Below are 16,749 nucleotides of genomic sequence, written 5' to 3'. Positions count from 1 at the left end.
AAAAATTGTAATTTAAAAATAAAAAAAGATTATATAAATATTAAAATTCAAAATTTCAATTTATTAAATATAAAATAATTATATAAATTAATTGAATTAAATTTTAAATGGATCATACAAATCTTTTGACTGAATCAGCATGGGCATAAAGACATATGTTGGCTCAATATATGGATAATATAGATCGTTGCGAGGCACATTTAACATTTTTCGGAGAATTTGGGAGAAAGGTGCACTATATAGTCGATGGTGAGGCCTCTGGTGTTGGAGCTGGACCCCTTGAAGCCTTACGAATTAGTGTAGTTGAGAAATCAAGAGAAATGAGTCTAAGCTGCAAAGCCCAATCCGGAACTAACTTGTGAAGGGCGTTCAATGAACTAACTAGGACGCCTTCATGGGCTGGCCCAACATAACGAGGTGTCCAGTATCATTCAACAACTCGAACAAATTATTCAAGATTTTCAACTTTAGGCTCATTACTCAAGTTCTCTTATTTCTATCTGTTCTTGACAATGTTATTTACTATAATTAGGAATTTAAGGTTTAGAGATTGTGACCAATTGCGGGTGTACTTGATACAGAACCCAACCTTGGCCCAAGCCACTCGAGTTGGATCCAGACCCAACTCAATTCGAGAAACTTAGCCCAAGTTGCACCTTGGGAAAATTCAATATAATTTGTAAATAAACATAAAACCAAAGCTAATGTAGTAAATAGTATTAGTTATGAGAACTGACAACTGCAAAAAAGAAGAAAAAGATATGCCTTTCGAAGAGAAATTGGAGATGAAGAAACAAAGAATTTGCAGGCAACGTTAATGTTAACCCAGCCATGGCCATGCGTTGACGGCTGTAGCAGTCACATTATTAACAACACAAAGAAGGTGCTCTTCACCAAACAACAAAAGCCGATTGAAGTGACCATCCAGCTTAATAATTTTGTTTAATGGCCGCCAGCTTTTTTTTATTTTCTCATTTAAGTCTCATTTCATTCGAAATCTGCTCCAGGCCACCGCACCCCTTTCCCCACTTTTATGAGCTTTATCACTCTGCTGCCAATTGCACCAACCTTTTTTTTCCCCTCTTACGCGCTTTCTTTACCACGCGCACTTTGCCCACCATTATACAGTGACAGAATAGGTATTGTACTATTTGGAGCTAATAATAGATTCTTCCATCATTTCTGTGTTAACTGCATTTTTCCCATTTGAATCGAAGAAATCATTCATTTGAAGAAATTTGGATGAAGAAGAATGCTTCCCTTGGTTTCTTTTATTATTATCTAAGAGAAATATTAATTGGAAACTCAATCTGTTAATAAATGATACTAAAAAAAAACCCAACCGTAGTTAATGATGAAAAAAACAATGCAATTAAATTAAATTAATGAACATGTAACATCCATGAACCCAAAAAGAATTTGATCATGTAACAACCCAGAGTTATCACTTGAGAGGTTTAGACCTGACAGCGAAAAAACAACCAATAAGACAAAAGTCATTTTCCCTCCATAAACGGCGCGTGCATTTCCTACAACAAACAATACGAATATTCACAGGCCCCACCATTCTCTCTCTTTCTCTCCCGTAACTTTTCCAAGTCCTTTTCTTTCTCTCGTAACGAAGGACACTTTCATTTCTTTCTCTCTCCACCAGCGAAGCGAGTCACACTCAAAGAACTTACGCTCGCTCACCCACCAGCCACAAATCCAAACAAATTAATTCATATATATCATCAAATTCACAAGGCTTTGATTCCAGTTTTTTGGCAAGAAAAATGAATAAACTGATGGAGTCTGGCTCTGCAAACAAGCTACAGCAACACAAGAAGAAAAGTTGGTTCCTTCTCTTAACATTTTCTCTTATCCTTTCAACTCTTCTCATCATCATCTCCGTAACCTCCACTTCTTCAACTTCCTCTCTTTTTTACTACACCCGTACCCGCAGAACCAAGACCCAACTTCCTCAGTTCGTGGAATCCAAGCTCCATGTGGCGCCAACATCTCCTAACCCAGTTCCCAAACTGGCTTATCTCATATCTGGCTCGGCAGGTGATGGGGAGAGCTTGAAGAGAACGTTGAAAGCCTTGTACCATCCCAGGAACGAATATGCCGTGCATTTGGATTTGGAGGCTTCTGCTGAGGAGAGATTGGAGGTGGCAAAGTTTGTGAAAAGTGAGCCGCTCTTTAAGAAATTTGGGAATGTGAGGATGGTTACTAGAGCCAACCTGGTGACTTATAGAGGGCCTACCATGGTTACCAATACCCTTCATGCTGCTGCCATTTTGTTTAAGGAAGGTGGTAACTGGGATTGGTTCATCAACTTGAGTGCTTCTGATTACCCTTTGGTTACTCAAGATGGTATGTTAAGGATGGATGATTTCTGGGTTTTAGATTTGATGTTAATCTTTTTATTCAGCTATTCATTGGTTGTGGTTGCTGGTGTTATTTGTGGTTTTGAGTTGAGAAAAGAGGAACTTTTTTGAAAAGTTACTAATTTTAGAGTTATCTGAGTTTGATTTGGTTGGTTCTATTTTTTAATTTAAAATCTGGGATACTTTAATTCGACCTGCTTAATGTTTACTGCTGAATTGCTGTTAATCTTGGTTAATATTCAATGTATATTATATGTATGCATTTCGCTGCCTACATTAGCTGCTCGGAATTAGATTTCAGACTCTCCAATTAGAAATGACCATTTGTAGGGGACTATTTTTCTAGTCTAAATCTGTATCTAATTATAATTAATTATTGGTCATTAATTAGAAATGACCGCCTGTTCATTAGGCTCTCCAATTAGAAATGATCACCTATTCATGCTTTTTCATTTTTCTCACTTCCTCCATTATGCCCCGTAACTTTGTTCTTGTTCTTAGTCTTTTGTATGTTATTTCTGTTTACTAGTACTAGTGTTTCTGCATTGGTTTCGTGAGCTTTTAATTTGTATATTTTCTTTTTTGTGCGACAGATCTGCTTCATACATTATCAACAATCCCAAGGGACCTTAATTTTATCGAGCATACCAGTGACATTGGATGGAAGGAGTAGGTGGTTCATCCCTTATGCTTTTGTTAGTATCTGTTTCAACATTTAATTATCTCTCTGGGATTTAAGAGATAATATCAATTTAAAGCTAGCATTATATGTCTGCAATGTTTGTGTGTAAATCTACTTGAGGAATGTATTTTTGCTCAATTTCAGGTATCAGAGAGCCAAGCCTGTTATAATTGATCCAGGGCTTTATAGCCGGCAAAAGTCGGATGTATTTTGGGTTTCAGAGAAAAGGAGTGTACCAACTGCATATAGGCTGTTTACAGGTGAGAAAATTTATTTCTGTGCTTCTGTGTAGTGTATAAAAATAGTTATTACCTTTCAGTGAGAGACTGCTTTTGTTTGTATATATTTCCTTAGAAAGAATATTTGAACCATATTTGATCTTTTTCGTACAAAACTGTTGAGCCAAAATGTGAAGGTATATCTCAATAATAATTGGGAGAAAAAGAAAGAGGAAAGTCATATCTGTACAACTTGATTGTGGTTGCATATTAGTCATCCACTCACCCTGGGTTTACGTGCCGTTATGAAGCATTGAATGCATAATGTTGTTTTAATAGAAGAATTAGATAAGAGTATGGACAACTTACTCTATCATTTGGAATGTTTTTGCTTTTTGAAATTTCTAGGTTGTTAAATGAACTAGTGCATCTTTTAAATCTATTGCTGATATGTTATTTTTCAACCCTCTTAAAATTCTACTTTTAAACACACCATAATTTGTTAATTATTGTTTCATGTAAATCAGATCTTGTTGTCTAGTGAACTTTTGTCTTGCCCTACCTCTTTTTCAGCCAAGCCCTTATTATACATGGTTGAATATCATGATATATTTGGTCACCAGGCATTCTAGCATCCCTCTCAGTTTACAAAAACCATTCTTACCATTATTCTTTGGCAGAACTTACAACAACTAGGAAAGTTGCTTAAGAGCACCTAGATAAACGTGTAATCTAATTTTCAGCTAGATGGTAGAGGTTTCATGAAGTCCCAGAGTTGGACATTTCATTTTTGTAGGCATCTCATCCTTTCAGCTAAGATGAAAGTTGCTTTCCACTGGATTTGTTTACTCTAGGTGTCACATGGATTTCCTGTAAGGGATCACCTTTAGAATGAAGAAATGAGGCCTGCAGCCTATCCTTGGCTCCCACCACCCAGTTTCTTCTTCTTCTCCATTCATCCCACCATGCCACTGTTCTGGATTGATTGATAAGTTTTGTGAAGTGGACGCTTGGAAGCATAATCTTAGGGTACACTTATATGCATCTGATTGTAGATTCTGCTCAATTTATCAGGTTCTGCTTGGATGATGCTCTCTCATCCTTTCATCGAGTATTGTTTGTGGGGGTGGGACAACCTCCCAAGGATAGCCCTTATGTACTATGCAAACTTTCTTTCTTCCCCTGAAGGGTATTTCCACACTGTTATCTGTAACGCATATGAGTTCCGGAATGCCACCGTTAATCATGACCTCCATTTCATATCTTGGGACAACCCGCCAAAACAACATCCACATTTCCTTACTGTAGATGACTACCGAAGGATGGTTGACAGCAATGCTCCCTTTGCAAGGAAATTTGGCAAGAACGAACCAGTTCTTGACAAGATTGATTCTGAACTTTTGAACTGCGATGCCAATGGATTTGTGCTTGGTGGATGGTTCAATAATGAAGGAACTTCTAACGTAACTTTCCAAGATCATGACAGAGCAAATACCACAGAGCTTAGGCCAGGTCCTGGTGCTGAGAGACTCAAACGTCTCATCAGTGATCTGCTATCAGCGGAAGATTTTCATGCAAAGCAGTGCAGTTGACGCAGATGGTTCAAAGATACAACTCTCTTCTGGTAACTGACCAGATGAATGATCCTCTATTGAATTAATAACGGAACAATGCTGATGGGTCAACTGACAAGGCATAGGAAACTAGAAGGGGAAGGAAAATACACTCCATCCAGATTATATGCTATACGATTAATACCATTTTTTTTTTGTAGGTCGATTAGTAATATGTAGTTCAATGTATTGTTCATTGGTTTAGATAATGTACTGCTTTCTAATCTGTCCATCCTTCGGATGCTGTTATGCATCTTGTATCTTATGCACTCAGAAAAAAAATTAAAGGGCAAAATGATGATGCATTCAAACATTAGAACCATGGATAGAAAGAGTAATGAGATCAAGTGTTGGATATGTCAACGGTTAAGTTGAATTGATTACAGTTTGAACCGGTTTTTTTGTCGGATGTTTTATATTAAACAACTTTTATCCGTTCCACCGATAATTTATGGGCTTTGTACCACTGGTTTTTGCATCAATGGAGTGGGGTAAAGTTTTTTGAACAATAAAAAATGGTGATGAAGTGCTAAGCACAAGCTGTAGCCAGAAAGACGGAGAAAAAAATGGTTATAAAATTTGTTATTTTAGAGCTGGCCATTAACCAAGTCCTCTATGTTGCTTTAGGGGTTTTTCTTCTCCAATGTATCTGAAAAGAACTACGCAAAAGAAAGCTCAATGACAAAGTATACAGAAAACTATTCTAAAAGCATAATGTTGACTTGTTGAAAGCTGGAACTATCATTAAATCAGCAGCAGCAGCTGCATCATTAAGACAGCTCAATGTGTTGAAAAAAGAAGAAAAAAGAAAATTGGCCCCATCTTGAAAATGCTTAGTATAGATCTGCATGTTAATTGTCTGTATTTTTATCATCATATAATGCACTACATATCAGAAAAACCCATTAAGTTTCATTCTTTAGTGCATTATAATGATTGTTGCCATTCTTTCAGACAATAAAAAAACCACAACTGATATAAACATGGGGTAAAGCTATTTCTCGAGTCATTATGCACCTTGATTAAGAGTGTTTAACCAAATCAAGCAAGATGCATTTCAAAAGCAATTTCGAGTGCGCAACATGCCACTAATTCTCACTCCCGTATTGCCTTTTACACTTTTAGGTTAATAAGTCGCACATAATTAACACAGACTGCTATACCAACCAACCAATTATAAACTCCCGATCAGATTTTCTAGCATCCCTAGAAATGTGTCAAATGTGAAGATTGATATCCTGAAGCAGCAGAAACAAAGACTTTGTCCACTTTCTTGGGCTTAAATATTTCGAAAAATCCAACATAAGCTGCCAACCCACTCGACCCTGAAAGAAGCACCGAAAATACCTTGTTATAATAATAGTAGTTTTTTTATAGAACTGAGATGAATAGATTAGACTTGTTTGATTCAGAATTAAGTTTCCATTAGCTAGCTAGATACCCCACAAGTTCTACCCAGTAATTAGGTTGATTATATGCTGATGAATGAAAAGATGGTAAGCGGTTAATTTACCTAAAATTCCAACATGGTAAGACGATGGAAACCCCATGGGGTTCAACTTGTTTAACATGCCAACACGTTTTATCACAGTGTACTCTCCCTGGTGGCGAAGTCCAACTGTCACGCCCTAGGTGGGCGCACAGGCGCACAGGCGCACAAGCCCAAGTATCAGGTTAAGGCTCGCGCACCATGGATATTGGCGTCAAGGATCAGTAGAAGCCTTCAACACGATTTGATTGACCTTAAAAATCATGAATGAGTCTTTTATATTAATATATAATCTATGTAATCTCTGATTTTTAAGAAATATTATAATTTCATAATTTTAAGATTTATCATAAGTGTAGACGAGGGTTTCGACTATAAATAAGGAGTCATCCAACCTTTATTGGTACATCATCAGACTTTTTGCTTCAGTAATATACAGTGCACGTTTCAGCAATTCTCTTGTTCTCTCAACCTTGTGCATTTTATCATTTTAGTTGTTTTAATACTCGCACGCTTGTGTTTTAGGTTGACTTAGGCTAAAAGGAGATGATTCTAAACTTAAGGTCGCACAGATTCTGAGTCTTAAATCGGAGCTCGTGACAGTTGGTATCAGAAAAAGTTTATTTTTGCTTGTGTTTGTGTGTAGGTTATATCGCAGTAGAGGAGATAGCATCTCAAAGTAATGTTGCTAACCAACAACCAGAGGCCTAAGAGTAAAGCCGTAAAAAAGACAAGAAAATGAGTTCGAGAGACATTTGGTCTACCATGGACGGAAGGCTATCCAAGATGGAAGTGACCATGGGCAATGTGAAGGAGAAGCTTGATGATGTGGAGACTTATGTTGAAGCACTAGACTTTATAAAGGAGGAGCTCAATGGTGAGTTGCAAGCTGCTCTCAATGAAGGCATCGACATGATCACCCAAAGGAATGAATTCTTGGAAGCACAGGTGGAGATCATGCGCAATGGGATGAAGGCCATGCGTAGAGAGATAAAGGAGCTCAGGAGAGCGCTCGCTGCTTGCAAAACTACCATTGGAATGACATGTTTGCTGAAGTGTCTAAGTTTCATATGGAGATTCCTAAGCCCAAAGAGTTCAAGGGGACAAGGTCGGCCAAGGAAGTAGACAACTACCTATGAGAGATGGAGCAGTACTTTTGAGCCACAAGCATACAAGACGATGCTACAAAGGTAAGCACGCTTCTATGTATATTACTGATGTAGCCTTATTATGGTAGAGGCGCAGGTGTGATGATGTCCGACATAGGGGCACCATGATTGGAACCTGGGAAGAGTTCCAAAAAGAGTTCAGGCAGTAGTTTTACTGAAGTAAGCCAATGATGAGGTACGGACAAAGTTACGTAGGCTGAGTCAGCAAAGGGACATAAGGGAATATGTCCAAAAATTCATTGAACTGATGTTTCAGATCTCGGATTTGAGTGAGACGAAAGGTCTATTTACTTTCATGGATGGGTTGAAACCATAGGTGAAGCACGAGTTACAATGGAGGAGAGTTCGTGACTTGGCTAAAGCCATGACTATTGCTGAGTCTTTAGTGGAGTTTAAACCACAAAATAAGTTCGAGTTTTCCAAGCCCAAGAGAAAGGGTAAGGACAAAAGGGACTGAGAGAGATAGTCCAAAGAAAAGGATCGTGATCGACAATCCAAATATGAGGACCTAGATTGTTCAGACAGAGATGGTGAGAGGAAGCCACCAGCAGATAAGTGAAAGGCAAAATGATATCAAGAGTAGATCTCATGCTACCTATGTGGAGAGGGACATATAACGCGTAATTACCCAAAGAGAGGCAAGTTAGCTACTGTAGATGAGGAGTTGGATGAGGAGCCAGAGGTGGGGGTAGCAAAGCTTAGGTCGTTGGTGCTCAATACTGTCTAGAGTAAGGGAAGCCACAAACCAAAGGGCATGATGTTTGCAGATCCGATGGTTGTGGGTAAAAAAATAAGTGCACTAGTGGACACAGGTACCTCACATTTGTTTATTTCAGGTGATGAAGCCCAGAAACTCGGACTGAAGGTGCAAAAAAAGACTAGTACCATTAAGACGGTGAACTCCAAGAAAGTTTCAGCTATTGGAGTAACACAGAGAGTAGAGTTACAATTTGGAGACTTGAAGGACAAAGAAACCATTGAGGTAATACCCTTGGATGACTATGATTTTATGATTGGATTAGATTTTTTTGTTCGGATTAATGCCTTTCTTGTGCTTTTTGCCAATTATATATGCATTATGGATGCATGGTGCCAATGCCTTGTATCATTGAAGCGTAAATCCGAAATTAGGTCAAAGGTGCTGTCGGCCATTCAATTTGTTAAGGCAGTAAGCAGAGATGAAGATACCTTATTGGTAGTCTTAAAGTATGAAAAATCAAGAGAAAAAGAGATTGATACCCCATTGGAGGTGTTAAAAGTGTTGGAGGCCTTTAGCTAATGTGATGCCCATCAAGCTACTAAGAAAGTTACCACCTAAGGGAGAAGTGGACCATAAAATTGAGCTGGTGTCCGAGGTCAAGCCACCAACCAGAGCCCCTTATCGAATATCTCTCTTAGAGTTGAAAGAGTTGAGGAAGTAACTCAGAAAGCTAATTGATATAGGGTACATCAGACCATCTAAGGCCCTGTATAGTGCACCGGTGTTGTTCAACGCAAGCATGATGGGTCGCTGCGATTGTGTATAGACTATCAGGCATTGAACAAGCTGACCGTGAAGAACAAGTATCCTATCCCATTCATTACATACTTATTCGATCAACTTGGAAGCGCAAGGTGGTTTTTCAAGTTGGATTTGAGGTCAAGTTATTATCAAGTCAGGATCGTAGAGGAAGATGAGCCCAAGATGGCATATGTTACAATTTATAGTTCGTATGAGTTCTTGATCATGCCATTCAAACTTACCAATGCTCCAGCCATGTTTTACACCCTAATGAACAAGGTATTTCAGTCATTCCTTAATTGTTTTATTGTGGTTTTATTTTGATGATATTGTGGTATATAGTCAGACATTGGAAGATCACGTAGAGCACTTGAGACAGGTGTTCAAGGTGTTATGGGTAAACAAATTATATATCAAGAAGGAGAAGTGCTCATTTACCCAATAGGAGATTCTGTTTTTAGGCCACATAGTGAGAAGTGGCAGGATTCGCATAGATGAAGATAAAGTAAGCACCATCCTGGAATGGGAATCATCAGCCAAAGTCACAGGGTCGAGATCATTTTTTAAGCTAGTCAATTACTACATGTACTTTATCAAAGGCCACTTAGCCATAGTCACGTCATTAACTAACTTGCTCAAAAAGAAGAGAGCATGAGAGTGGAGCATAAGGTGCTAGAAAGCCTTTAATGGATTGAAGCAGGCTAACTGAAGAACTAGTCTTAGCTTGCCAAACCATGCCAAGCCATATAAGGTGCATACAGACGTATCAGACTACACAATAAGAGGTGTGTTGATACAAAAAAGTCATCTGGTTGCATTTAAAAATTGAAAGCTCAATGAAACCGAGCGTAAATACACGATCCAAGAAAAAGAGATGACAGTAGTGGTCTACTGCTTGCCCATTTGGCGTCATTACCTATTAAGGTCAAAATTCATGGTCAGGACAGATAATGTGACGACCAGCTACTTTCAGACGTAAAAGAAGTTGTCCCTTAAGCAGATGAGATGGTAAGATTTTCTTACAGAATTTGATTATAAGTTAGAGTACAAGCCTGGACAGATAAACCTAATGGCTGACGCATTGAGTAGGAAGACAAGCCTAGCTGCCATTAGTGAACCACAGAGTTATTTGGTGCTGCACATCAATGAGGGGCTCGCACACGATCCTACAGCCACAAGTCTCATCGAGCATGCCAAGCAAGGTAAGAGTAGAGGATTTTAGGTGCAGGATGATTTGTCGCTTACCAGTGGCAGTAGGCTGTTAGTGTCGCAGCATAAAAAGCTCCACAGGGAAGTTATACACGAGTGTCATGATTCGAAGTGGGTTGGACACCCAGGAATGAGTCGTACCTTAGCTTTGCTAAATGACCAATACTACTGGCTGTACATACGGGAAGATGTGGAGGCTTATGTGAAGACTTGTCTTATGTGCCAACATGACAAGGTGGAGCTCAAGCCACCAGGCGATCTTTTGAAGCCATTATCAGTGCCAGAGTGACCATGGGAAATCGTCACTCTAGACTTTATAGTCAGTGTTCCCAAGGTAGAGGGGTTTGAAGCATCATGGTAGTGGTGGATAGGTTTTCCAAGTATGGGATTTTCATTCCAACAACCAAGAAGTGCCCAGTCGAGGAGGTAGCCCAGTTATTCTTAAAGAATGTAGTTAAGTATTGGGGAGTACTGATGACCATTATTAGTGATCGGGACGAGCGTTTTAAGGGTAGGTTTTGGATTGAGTTGTTCAAGCTATTAGGGTCAGACTTGAACTTTTATACCAATATGCATCTGTAGACCGATGGGCAAACTAAACGTGTGAATAAATTGTTGGAGGTCTATCTTAGGTACTATGTGAGTGCCACAAAAAGGGTTGGCCAAAGCTGTTAAATGTCACCCAATTTTCTTACAACTTGCAGATGAGTGAAACAACAAACCATAGTCCGTTTGAGATTGTGATAGGTCAGCAATCGTTAACCCCCAGCTCGATTGCTACAGGTTATACAGGGCTGAATCTAGTAGCATACAAGTTTACCAAGGCTTGATAGGAGCAAGTCGACTTGGCCAGAGTCTATCTCCACAAAGTCACAAAGAGGTCAAAAAAGTAGGCAGACCAAAAGAGGCGAGACGTGCAATTCAAAGTAAGAGACTTCGTATTGGTGAAGCTGCACCTCATTGTGTGCAACAAAGAGCTGCACAAAGGCCTAGTCCAGAGGTATGAAAGACCTTTTCGAGTAGTCAAGAGAGTAGGCAAGGTTGCCTATAAGCTGGATATGCCACCCAAGTTGAGGGTACACTTAGTGTTCTATGTTAGCATGCTCAAGCCGTTTCATGAGGATGAGGAAGATCCAGGATGGCTAGAGTCGAAGCATGCTCCATTATGAGCTAAAGTCTCATATGAGATGGAGGTCCATAGCATAATTGCTGATCGAAAAGTGAGACAAAAGAACTACAAACCAAGACAGGAGTACTTGGTGCGTTAGAAAGGACTTTCATACAGTGAGACGAGTTGGGAGCCAGTAAAAGACTTATGACAATTTTAGGACCAGATCAGGCAATTCCATATAAAAGACATGATGAAGGCGTTGCACAATCAGGTGGGGAAAAATCTCATGCCCTGGGCGAGCGCACAAGCCATAGCACTAGAGGTTAAGACTCACACACTAGGGACATTGGTAGGGGTTTGCACACTAAAAGGCTCGCACACTAGGGACATTGGTAGGGGTTTGCACACTAAGCCTTGAAGAGGAGTCCAAACTATCTACACAACATGTAGACCTGCCCATACAACGAGGGCCAGGCCCGCAAGGCTCCCACACCGCACTTGGGAAGGCCCAGAGGAATATAAGTGCTCCAGAATCTTCTAAAAGCGCCAAGGATCGGCAGAAGCCTTCAACAAGATTTGGTTGACCCTGAAAATCAGGGAGAAGCCTTTTATATTAATGTATAATCTGTGTAATCCTTGATTTTTAGGAGATATTGTAATCCCATGATTTTAGGGTTTAGCCATAAGTGTAGCTGGAGGCCTTAACTATAAATAGAGAGTCGCCCCACCCTCCTTGGTACATCATCAGACTATTTGCTTCAATAATAAATAATGCATATTACAACAATTTTCTTGTTCCTTCAACCTTGCGTATTCTGTCCTTCCAATTGTTTTAGTGCCCGCACGCTTGTGTTTTAAGCTAATTTAGGCTAAAAAAAAGTGATTCTAAATCTAAAATCACACAGATTCTGAGTCTTAGGTCGAAGCCCATGATACAACAACTAAAGTCTCCTTTGGAGGTGAGGTGGGAGGTGAGGTGGAATCCAAGGGGTTTTAGCCCTCCAACTACAGCACGGAATGCATTTGGATAGCGCCCCAGTTGGATCCAAAACTTTCATTGCTCCTTGAGTCTCTAATTGGAGGAGAGGGATCAATAAACCATAGACTTTAGGAAAATCAACCATAAAATTGAAACTTAAATACATATTTCATCGTTAATTTTAATTATAATATTCAATCTTATCTCTACAAGACTTAATTTCATTATCACTCTCACCTTAACATACATCGAATGGACGCAAAGTCATCCTTCTTGAATTCAGGATTCCAGAAGCTACAACTTTGCCCAAACCATAAGTATCAATAACCTGCCAAACAAATTAAAATGCATGACTAAAAACCTTCAAAACTCTTAATTATCCTTACAAGTCAGCCTAGATAAGTTTTGTGTTTAACATACCACACCCGGAGTAATAGCAACGGAATAGAATGCAGTCTTTGTGATGAGCTGTAACTTTTCATGCGGTTTATCTGGTAAGGGTCAATGGAAACGTACAGATTTTTTACATTAACTACGTAGGACTCCGGCTCTAGTGAAAGTGCAAGAGGTGCACCCTTGAGCTCGAAATCAGACTCTTTTGGTGCACCATTTATGTGGGTCTTTATTGCAATGAACCTGATGTTACTGCCATTGCGAGCTCTGCTTGTGCTTTGGGCCAAGTTTATAGTGTAGAGAGGAAGATTGAGTAGACAGCTGACCACCAAGGCACCTACCATGTGGCGAGGTCGAAGGGCCTAAGGCGCTTTTAAGATGCTAAGGACTATATGATACCCAATAGATTTGTCACAAAAAAAATTAAACCAAAAAGATTGTATGAAAATTAAGATATTCCAAGTTAGTACATTTTACTAGTCTTATTTAAATTTTAGCACTTAATTTTGTTTTTTAATAATTAAATCAAGAATTTTTTACATATTACTTGTAATTAAGGCTGCTTAATATTGAAATACTTTTTGTAATAATTTAGATTAAAAAAATAGGATATAAATTTCAGAAGCTCATCATATAACTCCTCTCATGATTTTTTTTTTTTTTTTGGAAATTTTGAAGTTAAAATCATTTTTTTTCTTTGTCACCTTTTTGAACCAACATTGTCAAGATTCTTCTTGTTTTTAGGTGGACATAACACAGCAGCCAAGTCGACAATATTTATCATATCAAACTATATGCTACGTAGTAAACATTCAAAAAGTAAATGTAGCAAAATGTTCATTCAGATTATCATTCAGGCAAAGAAATAGTTTTCCTCCATTCACTCTTCTGCAATTTTAACAATCTTCTTTCCAATGTTTTGACCGCGAAAGAGACTGATAAAAGCCGAGGGGGCACTCTCAACCCCATCTGAGATGTCTTCCAATGGCTGAATTTTACCGGTGCGAAGGTGATCACATGTTGTTGAAAGGAAATCTGGAAAATTGTTCAAGTAATCACCAGCTAGAAATCCCTGGATTTTGATTCTCTTGTATACAACGTCAATCATTCTTGGCGCAGCTCGTTTTTCATTATCAGTATACTCTGAAATTACCCCACAAACAGCTACCTTTCCATTGATGTTCATGTTATCGATAACTGCTTCTTGCATTTCTCCTCCTACGTTGTCGAAATATATGTCAATTCCATTAGGGAAATACCTGCAGAATTGAATGCAAGTGTAGTTAATTCGATATTAATCTACTATAAGATGCCTACTATGAATTAATATTGATGTATAATGTACAGGTCCTAACCTTTTGAGAGTTGACTTCAAATCAGTTTCTTCCCTGTAGTTGAAAGCATCATCAAAGCCAAGCTTTTCTTTAAGCAATGCTACCTGCAACAAAATTAAGATTCTTCAAACCAATCAAAGCTTGAAAAATGAACATTAAAATAGTTAAGCTGACCTTTTCTTTGCTTCCAGCGCATCCAACCACATAACAACCAAACAATTTTGCAAATTGTCCAACCAAATTTCCGACCGATCCCGAAGCAGCAGAAACAAACACTTTATCCCCCTTCTTGGGCTTACATACCTCGAAGAATCCGGCATAGGCTGTCAGTCCACTGAACCCTGAAATAAACATAATAATCTCTTATTATAGTAGTGGTTTAGACTATTGACATAGAAACTCATCTCATTCAAAAGCTGTCCTAACTGTGTGCTACATGATCTTGAACAAAAGCAAATACCAGATGGTAATGGCATGAGTTTAGTAGAAATAGTTTTCACTTTTCATGTTATCTTCTTGATGTCACTACAACAAAAATTATATTTAGTAACAAATTTTTTATATAATGCTGGAAGATGTTATACAAATAACATATTGATGTAAAATGCAATTTGCAACAGCTATTACAGTAAAATGTAATTTGCATATAAAAATTGCTGGAAAAAAATTGTCGTTGAATGTCAAATTCCTTGCATTGTGTTTGTCTTTAATCATAATTCTACATCAATCATGGTTGGTGGTCAGGATAGTATTGATGCTAAGTAAATGAGACGATGACAAAAATCAATTGTGGTTTACCCAAAATTCCAACATGATAAGACAACGGAAACCCCATGTGGTTCAGCTTGTTTAACATGCCACTGGCTTTGATCACGGTGTACTCTCCCCAGTTGAGAAGCCCCGCAACAATGTCACCCTTATCAAATTCAGGGTTCCCAGAAGCCACAACTTTGCCCACACCGTAAGTATCAATAGCCTGTCAAAAATAAAAAGGGTTTTAAGAGTCTCAGATCTTTAAACTCCTCCGCTGAGATTTACACATATTCCTTTTGCTGAGGTAAAATGTTGATTAATTACCTCACCAGGAATAATGCCAACTGCAAAATCGGAATTCTTCTGTGATGAGCTGTAGCTTTTCATGCGGTTTATCTGGTAAGGATCAATTGAAACGTAGAGATTTTTCACAATAACTTCATTGGACCCAGGGTCCAGGGACAGAGCTAGAGGTGAAGCCTTGAGCTCGAAATCAGACTCTTGTGGTGCACCATCCACGTGGTACTTGATTGTAACGTACCTGTTGATAACATCCATGCTATTGCTAGGCTTTTCCTATCGTGCTCAATAAAGCGAACAGTGGGACTAACTGCTAAGCAGCTGATAGCTGACCTACTGCTATTGTTTAAATAAGAACAGCAGCATCTGTCAGCGGCAAAACATAACGAAGAAGAAACATGGAAGAGCCAAAACAGGAATCGAAACGTTCCCAAGAAATTAAAGATTCTTATATGAAATGTGACAAATTAGAAGGCGGTGCCGTCCGAATGCCAAACGTGTCACACGCACGTATGTTATAACCCTACCACAGAATCAGATCCAGTTAACAAATCCAAATGGTAAGTGTTGTGTTTTTTTTTTTTTTTTTTTTCATTTTAAATTGTGGAGAATTGATATTTGATTTTAAAATTTACAGTCTAACACCTTATCGGATCAAACTAGTAAGAGTTGCACTTGTAGCCTGTTGTGTCTTGCTGACACCAATCAAATTTATGGTCCTTTGTTAGCTGACTTGTTTTTGTTTAAAACGATAAAATTTAAAAGAAGTTGTTTTGGTGAATTTTTTTAAAATTTAATTTAATAAAAATTTAAATAGATAAGTTAATAGGATTAAATATAAATTTTAATAATCTCTAAAAATTTATTGAAAATATCTTTAATAATTTTAAATTTAATCAATAATTATTCAATAATAAAAATTTTATAAAAAATTTCACTAAGAATATGTATTTAATAAATATATCAAAATTTATTAAAATTTTTTTAAAATTTGTACATTTATTTTATATAACAAAATATTTTAACTTATCGATCTTAATTTTTTAATAAATTTTAATAAATAATTTCACAAATTTAATCTAAAAATTTTCATGTAAGTCTTTCCTTGTCCATAAACCACATAATCTAACATTCAAATGTTTGCTAAAAAAAAGTTTGAACCTTTTTTGTCTGAATGGTTCACTTAACTTTTCTAAGGAGTTTCTATTTATACTTATTTTTTAAAAATGATTCTTAAGTAAAATATTTATCCAAAAATAAACTTCTTTCAATTTTTAAGTCTTTGAATTTACAAATTTAGAAATTTTTAAAAATAAATCCAAAAACTTTTAAAGTTTTCAAATTTACAAATTAAAAAACTTTTAAAAGTTTTTGTCTCAGATCATTTGAAATTAAGAAGAAATCCAAAGATCTACATGCTATAATTTGGTACTCTTTCTATTAAAGTTATATTTATTTACTCTCAATTTGTAAATGAACTTATAATAATTAGAAACAAGTCATGTTTTTTCTGTGTAATATTGTGAACATTTTTTAAGATATGATTTTTTTTTTTCATTTGAATTTATGGGTTTTGGTGGAATCCCAGTATATATATATATATATATATATATATATATATATATA

General features: G+C 37.5%; 2 protein-coding genes across 2 annotated transcripts; one reads left to right on the top strand and one right to left on the bottom strand.

Annotated features, from left to right (window-relative positions):
- The first annotated feature begins 1,628 nt into the window (after positions 1–1,628).
- LOC111285200 (beta-glucuronosyltransferase GlcAT14B-like) lies at positions 1,629–5,292 on the top strand. The gene is made up of 4 exons (XM_022874512.2): positions 1,629–2,358; positions 2,966–3,041; positions 3,199–3,314; positions 4,347–5,292. Exons 1-4 carry the CDS (start codon positions 1,776–1,778, stop codon positions 4,862–4,864), a joined length of 1,293 nt encoding a protein of 430 aa, XP_022730247.2. The 5' UTR covers positions 1,629–1,775; the 3' UTR covers positions 4,865–5,292.
- An 8,211-nt stretch (positions 5,293–13,503) lies between these two features.
- Positions 13,504–15,544, bottom strand: LOC111285787 (2-alkenal reductase (NADP(+)-dependent)-like). Its single transcript, XM_022875391.2, has 5 exons — positions 15,148–15,544; positions 14,869–15,046; positions 14,245–14,411; positions 14,092–14,174; positions 13,504–13,995 (listed from the first exon to the last, which is right to left on the bottom strand). The coding sequence occupies exons 1-5, from the start codon at positions 15,379–15,381 to the stop codon at positions 13,617–13,619; spliced, it is 1,041 nt and encodes a 346-aa protein (XP_022731126.2). The 5' UTR covers positions 15,382–15,544; the 3' UTR covers positions 13,504–13,616.
- Between the last annotated feature and the right edge of the window lie 1,205 nt (positions 15,545–16,749).

This window comes from Durio zibethinus, chromosome 6, assembly GCF_047325235.1.
Source record: "Durio zibethinus cultivar Kanyao isolate XHJ-2024 chromosome 6, ASM4732523v1, whole genome shotgun sequence".
Lineage (NCBI taxonomy): Eukaryota > Viridiplantae > Streptophyta > Magnoliopsida > Malvales > Malvaceae > Durio > Durio zibethinus.
This window is presented reverse-complemented; position numbering and strand designations above follow the sequence as displayed.

Excerpts from the sequence above, each read along its gene's own strand:
- LOC111285787 (XM_022875391.2), bottom strand. The coding sequence starts at position 15,381 with ATGGATGTTATCAACAGGTACGTTACAATCAAGTACCACGTGGATGGT. Across the intron at positions 15,047-15,147 it reads TTGGCATTATTCCTGGTGAG|GCTATTGATACTTACGGTGT; the intron begins GTAATTAATCAA and ends TATTTTTGACAG. Across the intron at positions 14,412-14,868 it reads TTATCATGTTGGAATTTTGG|GGTTCAGTGGACTGACAGCC; the intron begins GTAAACCACAAT and ends TGTTTATTTCAG.
- LOC111285200 (XM_022874512.2), top strand. The coding sequence starts at position 1,776 with ATGAATAAACTGATGGAGTCTGGCTCTGCAAACAAGCTACAGCAACAC. Across the intron at positions 2,359-2,965 it reads CCCTTTGGTTACTCAAGATG|ATCTGCTTCATACATTATCA; the intron begins GTATGTTAAGGA and ends TTTGTGCGACAG. Across the intron at positions 3,315-4,346 it reads TGCATATAGGCTGTTTACAG|GTTCTGCTTGGATGATGCTC; the intron begins GTGAGAAAATTT and ends TCAATTTATCAG.